Raw genomic sequence first — 24,455 nt, forward strand, 5'->3', positions numbered from 1 at the left:
CCACAGCTGTCGTTCTTGGAGGCACGTCAATCAAAACGACTGACCCTGCACCAATCTTGGCACCATCCCCAATTTTAATGTTCCCCAATATGGTAGCTCCAGCACCAATCAACACTCCATCACCAATCTTAGGGTGTCGGTCACCACCAGACTTGCCTGTTCCACCTAATGTTACATGGTGGAGGATGGAAACATTGTTTCCTATCACTGCAGTCTCGCCAACCACCACTCCAGTTGCGTGATCGAAAAGGATGCCTTTGCCAATTTTTGCAGCCGGATGGATGTCAACAGAGAACACGTCTGAGATGCGCGATTGAAGTGCAAGTGCCAGAGGCCTTCGAGATTGAGTCCAGAGCTTATGAGCTACCCGGTGAGCCTAAAGGAAGAGATATGATCAGTTGATCTGCAACACTGGAAACATTTCTTGAAAATTATGTATGAGGGGAAATCAACCAATTGACTAATCAAATCCGACGAGACTCAAATTTAGAGCTTACTTACTATTGTATTTAGCAGCAGAGGGCTTGTTTTTGGGGGAAATATGTCCATGCAACAAGGGACTAAATTTAGGGTGGAAATAGAAATAGAAGGACGTATAATGACAGTAATAACGTGCATGATACTGTCAAATGATTTGAGGTATGATGATAAATAATATATGATAGGCTTTTATTCTCCTAATACAAACTGCTTCTCCAATCCATTGGCATATAAGTAACTATCACATATTCTTGCATATAATGCTATACACATTGGTGTTTATGTGAAACTTTTAATTGTACACCGTTCACCTATACCTGGAACTCCTTTTAAGCGTCCACTGAGACATTCACAAGCCTTTGGCAACAATTTCATAATGTCTCACTATGTACTACGTGTCTGCGAACTTCAACAAATAATCTTGTTTGGTAGAAGCTAAGCTGAATTAGTGATGTGTTTGTTGAATAAAATTATACTGAAATTTGGACCATCTTACATAGTTCGTTTTTTCTATTTTTCCTAATAAATAAAAGGTTTGTAGAACAATCCACTGATAAGTAATACAAATTCTTTGTAGTCCCCACATTTTCATCAGTAGGAAAATGTTTGGTCCCTCCAGTTTTAACGTTTCCTAGGTTTTAGTACTAGTTTTTCCTTGACACATGTGGTCCCGGCACCACAACCATCCAAGTCAAGATAAACTAGGTATTTGATAACTGATAAGACATTAACTCACATGCAAAAGCATGTGACAGACAATAGACGAAATCTCAAACTAAAGTGACAGTCACATACTCCATTTTCATTCTAAATCAAGGTTTTGTGTACACTCACACGCGTGCATCCCTCTAAAAACAATATTATTGTACTTAAGTAAATAGGAGAGCCATTATAGACACACACACAAAAATCAGATACAGGGAACCGCATAGGAATCTGAATTCATGTCCATCCACACATATAGACACTAAAAGAAAGATGATTCCGTCTTTATTATAATGGTATGGCTAAAGTTCCTGCCTTCTGCTGGTTTATATTTACTTGGCCAGGATCCTCTTGCCAAAATGCAAGGCAGTGCATGCATATGTCAAGGGGTAAATGAATACGCTTTGACTGTAATGATTTACAAGTAACTATAGAAAAGATCAACAACAATTGGATGAATTTACAGGTAAGTAGTTGTTTGTGGTGTTATCTAGTGATAAGATCTTGACTCATGCAGGAGGTACACAAAATGGCAAACTGAAGAGATATAATTAATGAGTAAGAGAATTAAAGGAAAATGAACCATTCAATTAAAGCCCACAAGAGATTTTTTCAATCGAAACCTTTCTACTAGCAAAAAAAAATTGTTGCAAACCCAGATTTTTATGTCTTCATATGATTCTCGAGCAATCTTTTTCCAACTTTCAAAATAGGGTTTAAGGAATTCGGGCATGCAATGGTCATTGAGATTGGGAAGTGGGAGTATATGTGTACTTCAAAAATATTCCATCAAATGTTTGGCACGTGTATCATCTGTGATTCAATCCATCATCATTTACTGCCAAATTGAAAAACTTATCAACTAAAGGTGTAGGAGTCTTACTAGGATGACGGGGAGCCAAATACAATAACGGAGCAAAATGGTAACTTTCCGATTTCATTCTCAATTTGTAATAACTCATGAGTATGCGGAGAAACTTGGATATAAACTGAATATCATAAAACATGATTTTCTTTTTCCTAGGCCCTAGCTTCTCCTACATCCCAAATTCGGCAAACAAATCAGATAAAATCATGTGGGAATATGCAAGAAACGCTAAACACATAGCAAACCATATGAAAGAGGTTGTAAAGAAGTTACGAGATTTTGAAATTCATATTAGCCAGTATCCAATATAAGCAGTAAACATAACACATTCCATAAAAGGATCAACCACTTATTCTACCATTAGAGAAAGACAAACCTAAGTGCAAAATCCAACAAAATGTTAACAATATTGCGGTATCCAACTTCAATTTGAAACTCTTGCCAATGTTTAGCACAAAACCAAATAGCTAGTTTTCAATCTGAGGAGAAATTGCAAATCTTGCTGAAATATAATCATTGTTGAAATTGCATGGTGTAGAGTAACTCAATTTCAAGAAACTGATAAGCAAAGAGCAGTCCCCAGATTAGGGAAATAACAGCTGAAATTTAACTAGGTTTATTCAAGCAAAAATAGTAAGTTTCTCAAGATATTCTTAGAAAGTTTCAGATCAAACAACACTTTGACTTAATAAGCAAGACGTTTCTACTTGAGCATCCGTAGAGTACAAGGGGAAAAAAACGCAATAATTTAGAGAAATTATAACTCAGATTATTCGACAAAGAAATTGCACAATAAAATAAAACTTTAAAGATTATTCAAGAACAATGATAACGAAAAAACCTTCACTTTGAACAAGCAAGAGCTAAGTTCCTAAATGCATTATTAAAAACAATATCAAGAGAAGCATCAACCCACAGTATAATTTGAGCATTTGAGAAAGAGTATCTACCAAGCACAACTAAATTATAAAAATCATCAATGATTAAAAAAGAAAACAAAGTTACACGGACAATGAAAAGCAAAACATACACACGGACCTGGCAGGCGAGAAATCCCTTATAATTCAAAAGGCAATGGGAGAAGGAAACGCAAGCGGGATCACGAAACCGGGCGGCGCGTAGGTCAGCTACGGTGGCGGAGCGGAGGGTGGCGTCGGTTGAGAATATGTTGAGGAAGAGATCATAAAGCAGCGTGGAAAGCAGCGTAGAGGAGCAGAGCTTGTTGCCCAAGTGAAAGGAGAGAGAGCGCTCCAAGGAGGAGTGAGAGAGGATGGTGGAGTACAGGTAGCTGGCAAGAGCCGGCTCAGCTTCAGCATCCCTCCGAGCCTCGGCTTTGATCTGAGCCCAAACCCATCTCTCCTCTTCCTCCGACCCCGGCGGCGGCGGTGGCGGTGAAGGGTGGCGGAATTCTCCCGCTGGCATTGGGGTGGTGAGGTATTCAGTCTCAAGTCTGTGTTGTGGGATGTGTGTTGATACTGTAAGAGGATTTTTATACGTGTCGCATACACAAATGGTATCAATTCTGTGGTAGAATCTTTTCTTTTCTTTTCTTTTTTTTTTTATATAATGTTGATAGATACATAATTACTTAATATTTTAAAAAAATCAAATTATATATATCAATTCGATCAATATATTGATACAATTAAAATAATAAAATAAATTTGAATTAATTACAATTAGATCCTTTTTAAAAAGACTAGATTACACTTTTCTAAAAAAAAAAGTTAAAATTACATTACACCCATCCAAAAATACATTATTTTACATATGACCTCTTTTCAATAGGATTTTTACAAAAAAAACTCATGTTAGAAAAAAATTGTATAAAAATTATTATTTTTACTCCTCATTTAATAATTTTGTACTTAATATTAATCTCACTCCACATATATATATTATATTTATTCCTTTATATGTACAAAAATATACATGCAAATGTTAAATGAAGCGCAAAATTAAAAATTTATGTAATTTGTTTTGTTAGCACTAGAATTTTTCGTCCAAACCTTAATGAAAAGGTATCAGGTATAAAGGAAGAATTTTCGAAATGAATGTAAGTGTAATTTCAAAAAAAAATTTTTTTTGGAGAAAATAGTAATTTTATATTTTCAAAAATAATTTAAATACAATTAGCCCAATAAAATCTCAATTTAAACCACTAGATGAAGACATAATTGTCGTAGAATCAATTTATACATAAATTATATATGTATTTGCGAGTAATATATTATTTGAATAAACTTTAGTATATATAAACTTCGGACTTTTTATAATATGATGATATGATAAGAATTTTTTACGTCGAAATTCTATACTGAATGCTGGAGTAATTATTATTTGTTTGATATTTCAATTAGATATTTTTATTAATTAGTTTTATCTCAAAATGCTATATTGAATGCCGAAGTGAGTAATTATTAACGTTTTTTTTTTATATTTCAATTAGATATTTTTGTTAATTATTTAAAAAGAATAAGAAATATTTAAATATTATTTGCTACAATTAAGAGTTATAGTAAAAATATTATCATGATAAATAATTTAATCACTCTAATAAAAATTATGACCAACAACTATTGTGTGGCCGTGGTTAATAATTCTTATTTTCAAGTCTAAAAACATTTTAAAGAAATCTTATAGAGTGAGAAATCATAACTTTTCATCCAACAGCGTCTGGGTTAATTATTTTTTTATTATTAAAAAAATATAAAAATACAATTTATAGAAAATATATAATATTTTATGTCAAGTAGTAGATGTGATCCACGACTCGACTCAAAAAATATATATTTAGTGGTCTAAATTGACACAAAACGTCAAAGACATTCACATCTACCGCCTAAAGAATGTAGAGAAATAATGAATATTGCGTTGTAAAAAAATATATATTTAAATAAAGTATGCAATATTATATAACATACAACAACTTGCAACATAGGCGCATCTCCAGGTTGATACTCGCTTTCCACACGTCTGTCAATAGATGACGACACGAAATTTTATGTTATATTGTAGTATCAATCGCAATACCCTCGTTCTATATCTCTTCTATTGAAAACGGGGGGCCTTTGTATAATCATGTCATACCGTCCTTGTCATCTAGTAATGTATTGTATGTGCTGCAGGTTCTAATTTGTGCCAGTATGATTTTTACGAGAGATCTAATGTAGGTTCATGTCCCGAGTATCCGTGGCTTCTAGAATATTCTGTCTCATCCCGAATTGGCGAAGGACCCATTGGGACGATGCATTTCCACTATTGCATAGAATATTAAGGGGCATATTGATCTCCACAACTACGGGTTCAAATTAGTAGCGTAAGCCATAATGACATCTGAGTCCAGGTCATATGGTTGTCAGATGAACTGTAATAAATGAAACGATGTAAATAAATGTGCATTTAATAATTGTATAGATGTATGTATTGTATTAAATATAAGATACTTGATCCGACTTCATCTCATCCAGTATATCTCTTATGACAAGGACAATGGCTTGTACTGTTCGGGTGAAGGTATGTTCACATCCACAACTTGACATAAAAATATTATATATTTTATGTAAATTATATTTCTATATTTTTTAATAATAAAAAAAATTAACCCAACCACGTCTAGAATTTAATTTTGATCTCATTAAAATATTCCAATAAGTATATTAATTTTTAGGGATAATTATACTCTCCTCTCCTCAGATTCGGTGTAATTATATCTAAATTTCTTATAATTTGAAAATTATATTTAGAACTCTTGAGGTTTGCTTTCGTCTAACAAATAAGTCCCTACATTAGTTAAACTTTACTGAATTTACTGATATTAATAAAAAAAAAAAAACTGAATGAAAATTGATATTTACTCTTAATTTCCTTATTACTGACTTATTGTAGGTCAAACAATTTTTTCCGACTAAACTACCCTTATAATGGTGAAGATATACTTCTTCACGTGCTTTAATGATAAAGACGTATGAGGATAATTTGATTAGAAAAAAAATTATACGACCTACAATAAATCAATAATAAGTCAACCGGGGGTAAATATAGTTTTTTTTTTTTATTTTTTTCTTTAATATGAGTAAATTCAGTGAATTTTGACTAAAAGATGGACTTATTTGTTAGATGGAAGCATACCTTAGGATGCTAGATGTAATTTTTCAAATTACATGAAATTACATATAATTATACCAAACTTCAGGGAATAGAGTAAAACTATCCCTAATCTTTATGGTATTCATGTAGTTAATATTTTTATCCTCTAAAGTTTAATTTTACATTATATTAATTAAAAGAATTGAAAGATAGGCTTGTGATAAGATTTTTAGAGTTTATTGAATCGTTTAAATTCATACAATAAATTTCCAGAATTCATTTATGGCATGTGTATTTTTTTTGTTATTTTTTTAAGGATTTATATATGTAATTTAAATCTAAATCTATATATTTACAATATCTATATATTTTTATATATAAACATAGATATATATATATATTTGTATATGATACATTATTATAAAAGTACACATTAATAAAGAATTCATTAACAAATAGAACATTTAGGAAAATACAATGTCATCGAATTCTATCGCTGATAATATCTCAATATGCCATGTCGTATATATTAATGGTATCAACTATATAATTTGATATTATTAACTAATATTATCAGCCATATATACATATATATACTTAAAAAATAGGATAAATTATTCTTTAACAAAAAAAAAAAAAGGATAAATTACAACTATCTCTCTTGAGTTTTTGTTAAGTCTAAAATATACTTTGCCCTTACTATTAGTTATGTAACAATTACCCCCGTAAAGTAACAGATGTAATACTTACCCCCTAAAATTAAATTTTTAGATAATATTGCCCTTATATATATATATATATTTAATTCAAAGATTCTTTTTTTTAGTAATTTTGCATTTTAAGTTTAATTAAAATTTTCTTAATTGGAAAAAATATTTTTTATTTATAATAAGATATAGTATAATTAATGAGTTAAATAGTTTGAATTCTATTTGTTTTACAGCTCAAAATTAACTAATAAATGAATACAATAAATGCACAAAAAAAATTATGAAAAGATTTTATTAATTTGATGATAAATTAAGTTATTAACTATTTATTTTGTTAGATAAAAGTGAATAATTACATATCGGTTTTTTTAACATATATTTTTTTAATAAAATATGATAAAATATATTCATTCATTTTTTTTTAAAAAATATTTAACTTTTGGTTAGGTATATATATTTGTCATTTTTTTTAAGAAGCATATATGAGTTATTGGTTATGCTATATTTATTGTGTATCTACTATATATATATATATATATATATATATTAATTATACTCCACTCAATGTAAATTCTCACTTATTAAAACAATTAATTAAAAAATAATTTAGTGATGATTTAATGTGCAAAATACTAAAATATATTATTGAATAATTTAATTGTTCAAGGCATGATGGATATTTTTGTCCAATCAAGGGGCTAAGTACTACACTTATTAATTTAGAGGGGTAAATTTTACATGATGAATAATTCAAGGAGGCAAAGTGTATTTTACCCTTTTGTTAATTATGAATACTCCACTGTTATTTGGAATATTACAAATATCACTTTTAATTGAAAAATTATGTAGCCCCTAAACGGTGAGGTAAAAATTACTACTTTATTCTTATTAATTTTTCTCTTAAAAGACATTTGAAAAAATATAAAAAAAATTGAGAGTGGGTAAAATAAATATTCATAGAGCAATTTTTAGTCCACAAAAATATTTTAAAAAAATCTAAAAAATATATATAATTATTATTCATAATTTAAAGGGCATTTTAGGAATTTACCATAAAAATCGGATGAAAACCTAATTGTGGCTAATGGAATAACTTCGTTGTTAAATGGACATTACAATTTGAAGTATTTTTAATTTTTCAAACAACAGAAAATATTTATAATCATGTCAAATTTAACTGTAGTTTACGCTTAAAAATAAGATGTAACAACAAATATTCTCAAATAGGCAAGAACTGCTCATCCAAATCTATACCGCCAATATTATCGGATATCAACTAATACTTTAAACATCTCTGGAAAATGGATGAAGTGTTAAATCTTCAAACTACGCCTGATCAAGTTCTTGAAGTTATAGAAATTTTCATGCTCATAGAAAAGCCAAACCAGGGCATTATTCAAATGAAGAAACCAGGATCTCCAGATCCTTATAATCAAGAATACACAAACAACACATCAAACTTGGGATATCATAACAAAAACTAAAACTACTGATTCATTAAAATCAAAAGATAAGTTGATGATATGAGCCAGGCCATCATCTTCTTGTCTGATGCTTCTCATCCTTCTTGTTTCCGGCGAAAAGTTGTACCGGCATGTTGGAGATTGTAATTAAGTTAAGTTGTCTTCCAGACAGCTCAGGTTGTGAGTACAATGCCATAATGCTACTGCGACCTTCTCAAACTTTCAAGAGATGCCCTGCAAGAGAAACAAATGATAAGGGTGTCGACACAGGTTGGATAGTATGCTGAGAGAGAATAAGGCTGCAAAATTTCGGAGGGTTACGATAGCAGGAAAGCTATTGAAAGCATTACTCTGCTTTCGTTTTGCAGTGGGGATCGATCACATAAGGTGGCCTGCTAGTTGATCATAAGTTCTTCTTGTCAATTTGTGAATGAGCAAATATGGCTTTCTTTCGCCTTCAATTTCAAGGTTTTGGAAGAGTAGCAGACATGCTGGTCGGTTTGCTGCAGTGTGACTTCAACATTGGACCGTTTTAAACTTCATGGCTTTTCTTGGCATTTACGCAAGGAGAACCATCTCCTAAGATAGGCCGTAGGAGCAAACTTCTCATTGTTGGGATGCTCACAAGCATAAGGTTTGTGTGCCTCTCTGCTGCGGTTCAATCTCTGATCTTTGGGATCATTACAGTGTTGATCAGCAACTGTAGCAGAACCAATGTTTGCAGCCATGGGAGGTACTTGTCCCATTCTGTTATACTTTGAAATAAAGCCATTGACCTTCATCCCTTTGTGCTCAGCACATCGTTTTCTTCCCTCAACAGGCGCCTTAGTACAAACGGATCCGTGGCCCATGGTTACGCCACAAATGCCTTTGCTATCAACACGAAAACCAGATTGTGGTCGTCCAGGCTGCAACCTCATAATTCTAAAAATTATTGACATGATGCCTTCGTTTTCAGCAGCAATAGCAGAATTGAATTTATTATTCTCCAAGAGAAACTGGTCACAATTATTGATTTTATCATCCACTTGCTTCTGATGGAAACATTGTAGTATCATCTTTAGAAGAGAAAACGAAAACTGAGACTTTTTTGCACAACAGTTGAGCTTTTTGACGATATCATCAGGACGACGCCCACCATTGCTTCTTTTATTCCACGCATAATCATATAACCCAAGCAACTGATCCTCAGTGTTCTTTGCGTCCTTCTTGCTTTTCATCTATCCAAGGAATTCCAGGCAGGAAACGAAAATGTTGACTGGATATGTGAAAAAATAACACCATTATGATGACTGACGTGCTTCATCTTTAACACTATAAGTTGCTTATGCAGTGCAGCAGGCCATGGTAGGATTTCTCAACAGAAATATAGTGCGTTCAAAAACAAGAACACACAGATTTAACGTGGTTCATAACCGAATACTACTTTGGTATGTCTCCTGTAGCTTGAGTTTTCTTACTAGGATGGAATAACAATAAACTTACAAGAGGACGACTGTTAGCCACATCTAACTATGGCAGCCTTGCCCTTATAACATAATTAAACAAAACGTAACATAAGGTCAACGTCGACACCCCAACAGGCACATACCCTATATGTGTCAAATTCACAGATGCAAGTGATAGTCAAGAGTAGGACTTACAGGAGCCCATCTATAAACAATCGACAAGTCTTTTGAGAATATCTCTGAAAATAGTCTGGGACAGTTGTCAAACTCCTCATGTGATGATCCATACTCTAAATGTGCACCGTCCCTGCCATACCGTTGTAGTCTAGTCCTAACATTGTCAGCTTGTCCAACATAAACAGGAACCACAGAGCTGGAGTCATGTTTGCGTGGCTCTCTCTTACTTCCCACGAACGACATAGCAATGCCAAGCTCGTAAACTCCTGGACAAGAAAAACAACGTGGGACGTTCTGAGTCCTGTACCTTTCAGCTCCTTCTTTTCCCATCCAGTGATCCTTCCAATCTGAAGCTCCTACTAGAGTCTAGCAAGTACCACCACGAAAATGCCCTTTAATCATCAAAATTCAAAACTATTTTAACTAAAGTCTATTAGCTCATCAAAGCAACCTCATTTTTCCATTCACTAATCACTACTATCAAGGCAAATCACGAAGTGGCATTTACAGACAATATCAGATTCAAATTTTCCTTTTTCCCTCTTCCAGCTTTTTCATTTGGATCAGGAAGAATCAATCAATTCAAAACCAAATTCCTTTTCGTCTAAACCTTAATTTCGTTCATTCGGAAAAGCCCAACAAAACAAAAACACTTCCTCAATCAAACAGTTCCTTTCATACCAACATAAAGAAAGAAAAAATGAAAATTTCAAGATCCCAAATTCAGACAGCATATAAGCATCCATAACTTGGAATTCTCGTCTGCAATGTGTAAACTGTCTGATACAGACAGAGAAGACATAGAAGTCACATACCTTCCATTCAGAGAAAACAGAGTCATATCCTGTACGTCTGAAATCTTCCCTCTTCAGCCTTCCACTTGTGCCAGCGGCGACTGAGGAGGTGGCGGTGGGAGGAGCTCCGACTAAGCCCCAGCCCGCCGTTATTAACTTAGGCGCGCAATAGAGCCACCTCTTGCATGTGAAAAGACTAGTATGCCGACGAGCATGAAAGCGCAAAAATACACCGCCAAGCAATTTCCCACACTCCATCATTATTCAAAAAATATTTACACACAATGCAGATAATTCAGTCGCGTCAAATTACACTCCAGAAAAAAGTACAAAATCTTAAACAACTCAAACAAACGTATCTGCATGAATTCTTGCACACGCACATCGAGTGTGTCCCGTCCGCTAGTACAATAACAACGGCATAACGGAATACGTTTAACGTAGAAAACCGGGAGGGATTCGAAGAACTTGAGTATAATGGTAGCAGAAAATGAAGAAGAATGAGGAAAGAAAGGAGTGGAGATAAATAATAAAGAATGAAAGTAGAGAAGGATCACAAAATTTAACGTGCAACAAAAGAATATTAATATGGTAGGGGTGAAGTGGTAGAAGGCTTTTTCTTGGAAGAAAGCGGTTAATTGAAAAGGGAAAAAGTGGGGGGTGAAAGCTTGTGAAGTCCCCATGGTCGCCTCTGGGGCAACCGTTCAAAGGGAGATCTTGGCGGGAAACGCTATTTCACTAAAACAAATGGGTTATTATGCAATTTACCTTTCTTTTTCCACGGAGAATTTTTTACTCATTTTACATTACACGTAAGGTAGAAATTGTATTTAACTCATTTTCAATTTTTTTTTCAATTTAGAAAAATTGTGTAACTATTCCAATTTTTATATTAGATAATTTGAATTTAATTAACCCCCAAATATATTAGGTGAAGTCCCGGCCTATTAATGCCGTCTAGTTAAGTCAAGAATACAAAACTATCAGTCATTACATCGCAATCAGTTAAGAATAATTACTACCAATAGCCGACCTAGTTTGCTAGTACAGATATATTTTCTTATTACACTTTACATATAAATACTATGTTGGTTGTGATACGTTATTTTTATATGTATATAATAAATAATTTTTAAACTTTATAATATGTCATTAATTCATAATTTATTTTTTTATATTTTTTAAAATGAAGAGAGGTGGATTATTAATTTTTATATAAAGAAATAATCTGCTCATTTATAATATCGTAATGGGGTAAAATTCATTAAACCCAATTTGTTTGTTAAACCAAAATTGCCCCCGCATATTTATCTGAAAAATTCCTTCTACACGAAGCACGCATAGATAGTTATTGGCTGAATAAGAATAAAATGATCAGGCCCAGTTGGAAAAGAAATAAAAGTCCAGCAGCACACGGAGCATGGGCTTAGGAAATGAGGGCCCATAAAAGCCCATCAGCTGCGGAGTAGGCCTAGATGACTCAAAGTCTCAAAGAAAAATCTAGGGGCTCAAGACGTGCCCATGCAATCGAGCTAAATCCTATAAATACTCCAACTACTATTCATCTATGCGTATGTAATCTTGATAGTATCTTGCTACTCTGTTTATATTGTACAATCTTAATAGCATACTCATAGCTAATTTGAGCGTCGGAGTGTCCTTGTCGGAACTCGAGACCACCTCATCTCATCTTAGTGTTTACATGCTATTCCCGAACTATTGGACTTGTCGAGAAGGAGCACGATAGTATAACATAATTATTAAAAGTATAGAAAAATATGCCTCATATTTTCTAAATACCTATCATGTGTCAATTGATCAACAAACTCTAGTCACAGCCTGTTGCGACCCAATTTTCCTCACATCAACTGGGTTGTGTGCATTGGGATTATGACGAATTGAATTTGATTTATACTAATACCAATTCATATATTATTGTCAAAATTGTCTGCGGTAATTTTTGGTTTTTTAGTGAGCATAAGTTGTACGTTAACATAGTAAAAGTTGGAAGTATTTAAAACAAAAGTCAAAAGTGAAAAAAAAGGTTGAAGTTAGAGTATTTTAAAAAAAAAAGTTTAATACTTACAACATTATAAGAATTTTAATATTTAAAAATGACTAATTGCCATAGTTAAACGTAAATAACCGTAGCAAATAGTCACTGACCACGGCCAATGCAACGTTGTTGGCCGTAGTTTTTATGGGTGTGAGTAAAACATTTGTTATTGCTAAAAAATCATGGAAAAAATATTTGTTATGTCTCATAATCACGACAAATTTTTAGTTTTTATTGTGAATAATTTAAATTCTTGCATCGATTTTTGTTTAACCATCGTTAATAATAATTATTCAACACGGGTTTTAATCCATATCCCAATAAAATTATAGCCAATAGTAAATTTTCTTCTAGTACAATTTTACTAATAAGTTGCAGAAGGTGGTATAGAGAGTTGTTTATAACTTTTGATTTAAATCTACTTAAATTAAGTAATTCAAAAGTAGGAGCCGGCTATTTTCTCTTTATTTTCAACAAAAATTAGCTCATAAACGTATAAAATAAATATTTGGAAACACGCTTAGTCGTATATATATTTGATTGACCAATTTTCTTTGTTCTTTTTTTAATTTTTATCGTAGGCTACAAAGTTAAAAAATGAGTACAACCAATCACATTGAATTAGAGAATTATGAAGTTTCTTAGTAAACTAGTTTAAAATTTGAGGTGGGTGCCAATTGAAATATTAAACAAAAAAAAAGTACATAGCTTAATTAATGATCCAAGTTGAATATAAATAGGAGGGATGTGATGGATAAGTGTTTGATTCTTGCAGGTTCAACCTAAGTCTATTGGAAATCCATTGCATATGTTGCAACTTCTGGTTGACTTGAGCAACTATGGCTATTTTACTAAGAGACAGTGATAAGGATGTAAGGTTAGTTTATTCAACTTGTCAATTTGTAACATCATTTGATCTCACAATTGGAAATTTAAAAAAAAAAAAAAAAGAAAGGCATAAGTTTAATTAGCACAAGTGGTGAGGGTTCATTTTTCAGAATACTTTTATGTTTTAACAGATTAAATGAAAAGGTTGGACTATTTTATATATTTACACGTTGGAGTGTGGAGTGTGTCTCAATTCGTTATCTAATTTCGATGACTGTGGATTCAATTTTGTAATTTTGTTAGAAATGAAGTTATAATTTTATGATGCTATGTCAAAAAGCTTAATATAAACAGTCGATGAATGATGTTGTATTGTATTTACAAGAAGTTATTGTTAGAATTTCAAATACTAAATAATGAAACAATAATTACTATTAATTCTAAAATCGATCACGTTTAAATCAACAAGAAATACGATAACTGTAAATGCGGAAGCGTACCTGAATTCGTAGCTATAGGAATATCAATGGACTCGTATCAGCAGCCTTCCAGATCAATACAATTTTCATAGAGTTCTCTTTGGTTTATTTTCTCGTTAAAATCTCTTTGATAATGAGATGTCAGAAGATATATTGAAGTGTCGTTTGATTTGCGCACCATGACACACACACACACACACATATATATATATATATATATAATGAAATGTATTTCAATTTCAACCCATTACTTAAACTGAAATTCTCATTAGTCTTTACACATTAAAGACCCACATCCAATCAGATATATTAAGACCCAAATTATTAAAACCTTATTTGATCACTTTATTGGGCCTAAACTTCGAGAGTTCATAATACGTAATTATTACATATAAGCCCAATATTGGATTAATGATCCAACAGTTATTTTAGTAAAAAATTAATAAATTTTGAGCAACGTAAATGCAAAAGAGTTTTTCAAACCACGTAAATCTTATATTTTATAATTATTACATATATATATATATATTTTCATACATTCACAATCTGCCAAAAATTAATAATTCCTAACAGCATCACCAAATATGGTTGCAAATACAAAGACGTGCGTATCTAGATTAGAACAAATACGATGAATTTGTCATAATTAATTACCACAATCAAAAGTAAAAGTTTGTGATAAATGTTAATTAACTAAGCAACAACGACTATTAACTATTATTTTTACAAATAATGCCAAATACATCGGCCATAGTCCCAACAAAACAATTACGATGGAATTTGTGATGGCCGTAAATTCTTAGCAATAAACCTAGTCACAAAATTATAATGACGGAAAAGTAAACCCATCGCAAACTTTGCGATGACCTTAGAGATTCCCAAAGTCCATTCATGTGACAGAAACCAAAAAATCATTTTGCGTTGGGCATTTTGCAATGAACAATTGTAAAATTAATTGTGGTATGAATTTTTTAATTTACACGTATCATTGCATGGTAGTCACAGATGTTTGGAACGAATTTGTGACGACTACATTGCACAATTCAAATCCGTCTCAAATTCGTCACATAAAGAATAAAGAATTTTGTGACAAACTTGCACAACTATAAATTCGTTAAAAAATTTCTGACCTATTTTGGGATGGAATTGTGATGAATTTTGTCGTGTTTCTTTTTCCATTAGTTTATAAATTGACATAAACTAATGTTACAGGTTCCGCATCTAGTGTTGAGGTCCTGTATGGCTTGAGATCCCGGTGGAGCTGAGGTGCTTGGTAGACTGGTGAGCAAATGAGGCATTGACTCATCAGTTGAAGGTCCTGTATGGCTTGAAATCCCAATGGAGCTAAGGTGCTTGGCAGACTGGTGAGCAAATGTGGCATTGACTCATGTTGGAGGTCCTGTATGGCTTGAAATCCCGATGGAGCTAAGGTGCTTGGCAGACTGGTGAGCAAATGGGGCATTGACTCATGTTGGAGGTCCTGTATGGCTTGAAATCCCGATGGAGTTGAGGTGCTTGGCGGACTGGTGAGCAAATGGGGCATTGACTCATCTGAAACACGCAGCCCTTCTTGTTTCAGCTACCTACTGTTGAGATAAATAACTTTGACTCAGATATTTCATTAAGGACAGACTCATCTGTTTTTGACGCCAACTAAGAGGTGTGCTCTTCCAATAATTTTTAATAGTTCCTCTAAAAAGCATTAATTAGTAATGAAATAATAAACTATTAATTACTTTTTCAGAAAAATAATATTACTCTTGTCGCTGCTGTCCTCAGACAGCTTCAGTCTCCATCTTTCTTCTTCCAACAGGTGGGAAAGACCTCTATGAACTTGGGTGGCTTGTCGAGCTAGTTCTCCTATAGAAATGTCATAAAAAAATTAGCATTAGTATAATTTATTTAAATTAAATGTGATCAAAGGGATAAAGTTACCTTTTTCCTCTTGTCTTAGCTCAAAGAGCATGATCCACCTAGATGAACTATACCAATCATCTGTAGATTTATATTCCGATTGGTCTTGGCTTTCTCATACTTCTCCTTAAAATTGGTGAGCACCAAATGAGAACACACTCACACTTGTCCCAAATGCATTACAAATTGGGACGGCTTTTGTAATGACTTTTTCACGAAATCCAACTCACTAATATTGTCATTTAAAAGCGTTATAATTATGTTCCAAAATTTGGCACACACTCATAATCGTCTCAAATTGGGATGAAATTTGCAACGTTTTTTTGCAAAATCCACCCCACCAATCTTTTCATCCCAAATACGTCGTAATTTCGTAAAAAATTTGTGACGACACAGATATGATAAAAAAATGGACCTAAATACTGTACGAAATTAAATTTTGCAATGGCTTGCAATGAATTGGTTCCCAACCATTTTTAGGATGAATTCAAAATCGATTTTGTAACACTTGTATTATCGTAAATGTTTGTCATTTTTTTATGATGAAATTTGGGATATTCTTGTGCGTTTTCTGTTGATCCATCCCAAATTTCCTCAACAAATAAATTTTTTTTTTAGTGTATATTAGATTCTACAGATTGGTTATAATTTCTATGCCTTAATAATTTGTAATGTATGTAATAATCCATTTTTTTTAGTATGTAAGTAATTACATCATTCAATATATTTAAATTAAAACACTGATTCAAATATAGATAATTGAAGTTGATGAATATATGCGAACAAGATAAAGAAACAAAAAATTACTATTGAAGTAGACATATCCACATTTTTTGACTTCAAATCCATCTTTTTTTTTTTTTATTGTGAGACCTCAACCTTAAATATGGATGACAATAGGTAGGATCTGAGAGTGGTTACTTTATCAAATTTGGGACCCGACCCACCAAGAAATTCTTGAACTCAGACCGGTCGGGTTGGATTAGGTAGACTCGAATTAATATTTTTAAAATATTAAAGAAAATTATCTTTTACAAATATATACTAGAATACTCTATAAATATGAAACTATGATATTATGATAGGTTATTCTTTTTCACAAATTGATGTGTATGTTTAGGTGTTAAAATATTAAATTTTTTTAAGATATGGGTTACTTTATATACATTACTAGCTACGTCTATAAATCATTTTGTATTATTATTTTAATTTATAAATATTAAGTGTATGTATTATATATAAATATAAGTAAAATATATAAATATTTTTTCTATATAACATAATATTTTATATAAGTATATATAAAAGTATAAAAAAAATTAAATAGGATCGAGTTAAGATCGGGTCTGAAATTCAAAACTCTAAGACCCATGACCCGGTTAAGCTTTCAAAACCCATCTTAATCAGGCTGGTCTGAGTTCTGATTATATTCGAACTCATTTTACAAAAATCTATTCCAACTGGACATGTCTATTCGATGACACATTTTCAATTATGCTAAATAATTATTATTAATCACAATTAAATAAAATAAATGCAAAAAACGAACTTTTTATATCAGAAAAAAGTTATTTGCTCCAGTTAAGCGTCATGATAAAAACATTTACTATGGCTGACAATCATTATGTGACCGTAGTCAATAATTATTTATTATTAACAATGACAATTAATTAATAATTGTTATAGGTTATATTTTTTTGTTGTGTTCTAAGTAAATATTAATTTCAAGGCTCCGAGCTGCTTTTACCTGCATGTGCATGAAGACACTTGCATTAATATATAAAATCGTGTTATTAAATATAGCACTAATCGTGATTTGGGTACCACCAATTGGTCGTAAATAATGATTATTTAATATAATTATGTCATGAAAACGCGATTACAATATATGATTAAGTTCTGCTACTGTAATCTCACCTCCATCCGTTGAATGCGGTTCTGATGAAGGTTGAATGACATTTTATCCTCTCAAATTGCCTTAATTAAATAATCTATGTATGATATTTAAGGCGGTTAGGGCGGTGGATACGAGAGAATGCGGGAATATTTTTGTTTGGATTAAATTTAGTCGAATTAAATTAATTATATAATGAGTGTGGTATGTTTGTTCTGTAATTGGTCATTTTTTTTAAATTGTATACCAATCACGCAATAAGTGTTTTACTCTTACCATATGATTTATTTAAATTTGATCGAGTCGTGTCCGAACTAAAATTTTCTGAGAATGCGGGGATTTGAAAATGCAATTTTGCGAAATTGAGGACTCATGGTCATGATTACAAACTCTATCAACCTATGAGATGTTATTCTAATTCAATACTGAATATCGTTCTACTTTAATAGTAATTATTAATTAGATATATTTATCTTATATTAATAATTAGTATATAATTATTGTAGTTGTGTATAGTTGTTAAATATAAATATTTGATATTGATAATTGAATCGATTTATTAAAAAAAATAATTACTTATCGCTTTCATTTTTTAATAAAAGGTGGTGAAAAGTCCTATTGCAGCGTAAGGTATTTTTGTAAATACATTGAACTTCTTTACAACTTTTTTGCCCCAAGTATTATATATATATATATATATATATATATATATATTGAAAATACCCCAATACCCCATTAACAATGTTCTAACAATGACTAATATCTATCCACTTAACAGGTTAATATCGACAAATTCAGTAGATTTCGACTAATAAAGGTACTAATTTGTTAGTTCGAAACACATCTCAAGAGAATTAAATGTAATTTCTCAAACCATAAGGAGTTATCGTGATTATATCAAACTTCATGAGAGAAAAGTGTAATTATCCCCAAAAAAGAAATGTATATTTTTACTTTTAGTGATAATTAATGTTTTCGCCTCGTCTATTAAAATCCAAATGCAATTATGGTTAGTTACTATTCAAAATAAATAAATTGGGGTAACTTAGATTTCGTCATTCGAAATATTCTCATTTTTTACTTTCTCATCTAAATTTTTTTGTATCAACTTACTATATCAATTTTAAAAAGTTTACACTTTGTTATAGTACGATTTCTTTGTTGATTTTTCTGTTAAGAAAACATAACATACAATGTATATATAATATTTAAAGGCAATGTAATTTGATATTTTTTTGTAAAAAAATCTAAACAAGAATACGGTTATATATAGCAAAATTATAAATTTCGTTAAAATTAATATAATAAAATTAAATAATAAATATAAAAATAATATAATTCAAATGTCAAAATGTAATTTATCGTGTTATGTAAGTGTACTATAAGCACAAATAATTATGTTTCCCTATTGCTCTTGCTGTTGCAGAATATTTTAACTACCAACACAAAGGAAGTTTCCCAACACACACACACACACACACAGAGACAGCTGAGGAAAGTTGCTGTCCAAATTGGGGGGGCCCCATTCTACAAATTTATTTGAATAAAGCAAATCCCCATGCAACTTTCATGACCACTGACCACTGCATGCCCGGTAAGAATATTACATGGAAAAGACCATAATTTAAAGTAGTGTGTTGGTGATAATATTGACTGGTATTATTTTATATTAAATATGATGTATCAAGATATTATCGGATACTATCAATAAAATACATTATATTAGATACTAAAAGAATCTAAAAATTTTAGTAAAATTACAAAATCGAATACGATGAACATGAATTACTTAAAAAGGTTTGGAATAAAATTTTATTCTCAAACATGAAAGTTGTGTATATATATATATAAACAGTCGATTAGCAACAGAAAAAAAAAATATTCATTATACATATAATTAATAGCGTAAATAATATCAGGAAGAGTATTTAAAAAAAAGGGTGTAAATTTCATTAACGGATATAATATTTGCTACAATATGATGTTATTGAATATTGTCGTCGTTGATGTTCCGATACAGTCTATAATACCAGTTAGGAATGTCGTAACGTACTGTGGGCCAATTTAGATATTAAAGTCAATTATCTGTACAATTATATTAATATTTTATTACAACTTATACTTTTGTTACAATTACTTTATCATAATAAATCTATTTTTTTATATTGATAATTACCAAAAATTATAAAACATGATATATCAATTACAATGTATAAAAGATAAACATTGATACAAGCACTACAAGAAAATGACTTAATATCTACTAAAAATTTGATGCTAAAATCAACGTTGAGCTAATTAGTAAGTAAAACTCTCGTTGCTAATCTATATTATTCAATATGTTTTAAATAATTTCTTGTTATATTCTTTAGCAAGTAAATTATTATTGCTAAATTTATTAGCAAGTAAACTTTTTGCGTTAAATAATGTAAATTAGCAACGAGAATTTACTTGCTAATTAGCTCGATGCTGAATTTTTTTTTTGTAGCTACCAAGTTATATATTTTCTTGTGGTGATGGTTATATATTTATCATAGAAGATTACAAATATACATAAAAAAAAATACCAATTCTTTTTTATTAATTTATGAATAAGATTGTGAAAATATCCTTATTTTGAATTAAATTATATAAGAAATTGATCATAAAATTATATATAAATATTAAAAAAATATTATTTAATGTAAAATAAGATGATTATGAAAACAGATCGTAATAAACTAATTGATATCATCTATTTCAAATTCTTACATTTATTAATGACATAAAATATATAGAGATTACCAAAAACCAAGTATAATGAACTAAGTGATCTCATTTACATATTTATACATATATATTATACAAAACTGATAAAAAATTATTGTAATTGTTATATTATTGTCTTGAATATTAATTTATGTATTATCAGAACTTTTGTTTAAACATATGAAGAATTCTAGTATATTACTAATTATTTTCTAATTATTATTATCAAATGTATGCGATCTATGTAAATATAAAATTAAACTCGATTGTCAAATGCAATCTTTTCTTTTATTAGCTCAAGACCAACCCGACCCATCTTTAACACGCCAATTGTAGTGCGGTTTGAGTTGGACAGATCAATTGGGTTGGCGGACAATTTTGTTGAACACTTCTAATATTGGTAATATCATCTGATATTATTGAATATTATTATATATACTTATAGAGTATCAATAAATATTAGGATCAAATTGATAAATCGCGATCCAAATACATATCGACCGATACTTTGAACCATGAAAATCAGTCCTCATTCACAACCTTCAACATGCAATATCTGCCCAACACATTACTCTCACCAAATAATTAATGCCTTAACCAGAAAAGCTTGCATATGACTTTTCAATTAATCAAGATTCAAAAATCAAACTATAGTACTACTACACATGGTGATCATCACAAGCTACTAGCTAATTCAATTAGGTTAATTATCTTTAGCTGATTCACATGCAAGTTGAGTTCTTCATACACAACCAAACTACAAACACAAACCCTACAATTACATCAAGTAATAATACCCTTGTCTCAGTTAATCATCATTCAAGACTTGAGGCGGAATAGTAGCTGCTGCTGTAATAGGCAAAACTGGGATGGTTGATCTGATCATCACTCAACTTTTCTTGATAATCAAAGGAGTTCAGAACATCACAGTGCAGTAATCCAGACCCGAATTCCGCCAGAAACTTGTCGTCCTCACTTGATGTCGTCCACGATGAACTTCCACTCGCATTGTTGTCCAGCGAGAACGACGGAGACAGGCTCGAAACCGGTTCTTGAGGCAATGGATTAGCAGCAGGGAACAATCCAGAGGTGTACGCATTTTCGATGTTTTCGGGGATTTCCATGAGCTCCGGGAGAGGTATTTGAGCTGCACCCAGCATGTGTTGATGGGAATTCGTCTCCAGTATTGGGAAATACGGTGACATGTTCTCAGGAGTAGTAATATCAACTGGAAACGATGAGGGCGGCGCAACATCATAATTGGTGGCGGCGGCGGCGGTGGCGGTAGAGGGGCTAGTTTTTCCGGCTGCCAAAAGCTTCTTTTTCAACTTTGTATTCCAATAGTTCTTCACATCGTTATCTGTCCTTCCGGGAAGCTGTGAAGCTATGACCGACCACCTATATGCGCCATAATATACATATAATGTACAGTTCACAATGCACTCTCTTATCTTTTCAATAATATATTAGAAATAATGATTAATTATCTTATAAATGACAAAGAAAGTTGAAGAAAATCAGGGAAGCAATGACTATTTTATACTAAATATTAACCAATGATATATAGGTAGAAAATTGTAATTTATTACCTGCTTCCAATGTTATGATAGAGTGATAAGATGATGTTGTCTTCTTCCTCAGTGAACCCTCCATGCTTGATGTTAGGCCTAAGGTAATTCAGCCATCGCAGTCGACAGCTCTTACCGCAACGTTTAAGGCCTGATTAACGGATTATAGTAGATAGCAAAGAATAATGATCAATCAACAACAACATCAAACATTCGCGACGAAAAAGGGAAAAAGAGGAAAAATAAACCTGCTTTTTGAGGCAAAGCAATCCAATTTCCACCAGTTCCATGTTTCTCAACATAGTTCTTGAGGGTGTTGTCTTCTTCAGGAGACCATGGCCCTCTCTTTACTTGTGTTTTGTCACAGCAAGGTGTTCTTCCCATGAAATTTTTCTAAGTATGAATGTTTCTGTTTGTTTCCAGTATACTATAATGTAAGAGAAATAGGGAAAACCAGGGGCAAGAAAATCTAAGTATGTGGTTTCAAAGGAGTGGGGGGGTGGGTGCTTTATTAATTACTCATGAGCTTGACTCTGTCAAATGTTTCAAAAGTGTGTCTTAATTAGTTTGATTGTGTGTTGGAGAAAGGGAAATAACTTAGTCAATTTGGTTTCATCATAGAGGTAATATAATGTCAACATGTTTTGCTTTAGCTATGGGGGTGAGGGGCCACCATATTTTTGCTTTGGTAAGTTTGGATGTGTTCACATTCAAGTAGCTCTTCCTTAGTCATATTGTGGAATGGTCAGTCTCCATTTATGGTCTCTCTTGAACATGAGGTTCAAAATTGAAATCCAAATCTTCTGTATATGTTCCATGGATACGAGTGTGGGTACGGATATGATATGATATGACCATCGTATTATAATAAATAGGATAAATTATAACGCGCTCTCATAATATTTCATATAATTATTACGCATATTTTTTTATTGTTTGAAAAAATTATAATAACCCTTAATGTCTGATGAATAGTGTAATCTTTGGATGGAAGTTTGGAATTTTCAACTTTGTCTTTGCTGTATTTTTTTTATTTTTTAAAAAAAGTTGTAGAAAATCAGACAAGATGGATGAAAATTTTTTAAAAATTATTTACTTAGTCCATAAAATAAATTAAAAAAATAAGTAAAATTATAATTCACAATGCACAAGGACAATTTGACCAGTTCACTACAAAAAATAGATAGAGACATAACGAATTGAGCTAATTGTTAAAATAAAAATATATTGATAATTTCTCAAATAATAAAAGAATATTTGTAATTATGTCAAATCTCATGGAGTTAATTATAATTTACCCCAATAAACATATAGAAATATATTTATGTATCAGCCGTAGTGGCATGCTGTCCCTCCGTGCATATCATAAGTAATATTTTATGTTTTAATATATATTATATATAAATAAGAAAAAAATATATATAAACTGACACATCATATTTCTAAAGAAAAAAATAAATAAAGAAACAAAAACAGATCAACTTAAGAGTATTATTGGCATAACAATAAAATTAGTGTTGCGATATCATAACTGTCGTTCGTGAGAGAAAAAAAGCCTTTTCTTTTTATATGATATAGATATAGATATAAATATAGATGACGTTTACTCCATATATTTTTGCACAAGGCCCAAACTTTGACAATGCCCAACAAGTTGGGTAGGGTGCCTAAAGCCTAATGATTGAAACTCAGTTATTTGGGCCAATTGTGGCCTGATGATGACCCAGAACCGATGAAACTTACAATTTTAGTCCTTTTTTATTTAATTTTCTACATGAGAATGTTACTGATTTGTTTTTACTTCAAGTCCTTCAGTTTTCCCAGAATTTCAATTGGATTTTTTAACTTTTATAGACTTATAGATCATTAGCAGTTCAAGCTCGAACAAATTCGTGAAAAACTCAAAATTGAGCCAGCTAGAGAGCTCGTAGGCCAACTCGACTCGTCAAGCACCCTTAATTGGAATGCATTACATTCACGATTAGGGAAATATTTCTTCCTTTGATAAAATTCTGTAGTGGCTATTGACGAGACTTCATCTCGCCTTATTCGATGCTCAAAAAATCTCTCAAGTCCTTCCGCTTTTTTATCCAACTTCTGCTTAAATCTTCGATAACCATCTCACAATTTAAAATCATAATAAGATCCACAAATTAAATGCCAAAACTTACTCGAAATAAATGAGATATGCAGCTCTAATCAAAGTGAAATCATTACATCCGATTAAAGACTAA

General features: G+C 31.5%; 3 protein-coding genes across 3 annotated transcripts in view; all 3 read right to left on the reverse strand.

Moving 5' to 3' along the window:
• The window catches only part of LOC105162018 (serine acetyltransferase 5-like), a 3,953-nt gene extending 428 nt beyond the window's left edge, over positions 1 to 3,525 (reverse strand). Inside the window, exons 1-2 of the mRNA XM_020693897.1 lie at positions 3,092 to 3,525; positions 5 to 376 (exon numbers count right to left, since the gene is read on the reverse strand). Of these exons, the coding sequence (XP_020549556.1) occupies positions 5 to 376; positions 3,092 to 3,475 (756 nt within the window). The 5' untranslated portion in view covers positions 3,476 to 3,525. The remainder of the gene's footprint in view (positions 1 to 4; positions 377 to 3,091) is intronic.
• LOC105162161 (protein EFFECTOR OF TRANSCRIPTION 2-like) lies at positions 9,889 to 11,278 on the reverse strand. The gene is made up of 2 exons (XM_020694093.1): positions 10,756 to 11,278; positions 9,889 to 10,306 (listed from the first exon to the last, which is right to left on the reverse strand). The coding sequence occupies exons 1-2, from the start codon at positions 10,993 to 10,995 to the stop codon at positions 9,923 to 9,925; spliced, it is 624 nt and encodes a 207-aa protein (XP_020549752.1). The 5' UTR covers positions 10,996 to 11,278; the 3' UTR covers positions 9,889 to 9,922.
• On the reverse strand, positions 21,247 to 22,724 carry LOC105162020 (transcription factor RAX2). Its single transcript, XM_011079918.2, has 3 exons — positions 22,470 to 22,724; positions 22,243 to 22,372; positions 21,247 to 22,051 (listed from the first exon to the last, which is right to left on the reverse strand). The coding sequence occupies exons 1-3, from the start codon at positions 22,603 to 22,605 to the stop codon at positions 21,469 to 21,471; spliced, it is 849 nt and encodes a 282-aa protein (XP_011078220.1). The 5' UTR covers positions 22,606 to 22,724; the 3' UTR covers positions 21,247 to 21,468.

The sequence above is a fragment of the Sesamum indicum genome, linkage group LG5, assembly GCF_000512975.1.
Source record: "Sesamum indicum cultivar Zhongzhi No. 13 linkage group LG5, S_indicum_v1.0, whole genome shotgun sequence".
Classification (NCBI taxonomy): domain Eukaryota; kingdom Viridiplantae; phylum Streptophyta; class Magnoliopsida; order Lamiales; family Pedaliaceae; genus Sesamum; species Sesamum indicum.

What these genes read in the sequence shown, in the direction of transcription:
- LOC105162161 (XM_020694093.1), bottom strand. Translation starts at nt 10,995, where the DNA reads ATGATGGAGTGTGGGAAATTGCTTGGCGGTGTATTTTTGCGCTTTCAT. An exon ending in CTGTTTTCTCTGAATGGAAG is followed by an intron (nt 10,307 to 10,755) that starts GTATGTGACTTC and finishes GGTACTTGCTAG; the next exon opens with ACTCTAGTAGGAGCTTCAGA.
- LOC105162020 (XM_011079918.2), bottom strand. Translation starts at nt 22,605, where the DNA reads ATGGGAAGAACACCTTGCTGTGACAAAACACAAGTAAAGAGAGGGCCA. An exon ending in TGCTTTGCCTCAAAAAGCAG is followed by an intron (nt 22,373 to 22,469) that starts GTTTATTTTTCC and finishes TCCGTTAATCAG; the next exon opens with GCCTTAAACGTTGCGGTAAG. An exon ending in TATCATAACATTGGAAGCAG is followed by an intron (nt 22,052 to 22,242) that starts GTAATAAATTAC and finishes TGGCGCATATAG; the next exon opens with GTGGTCGGTCATAGCTTCAC.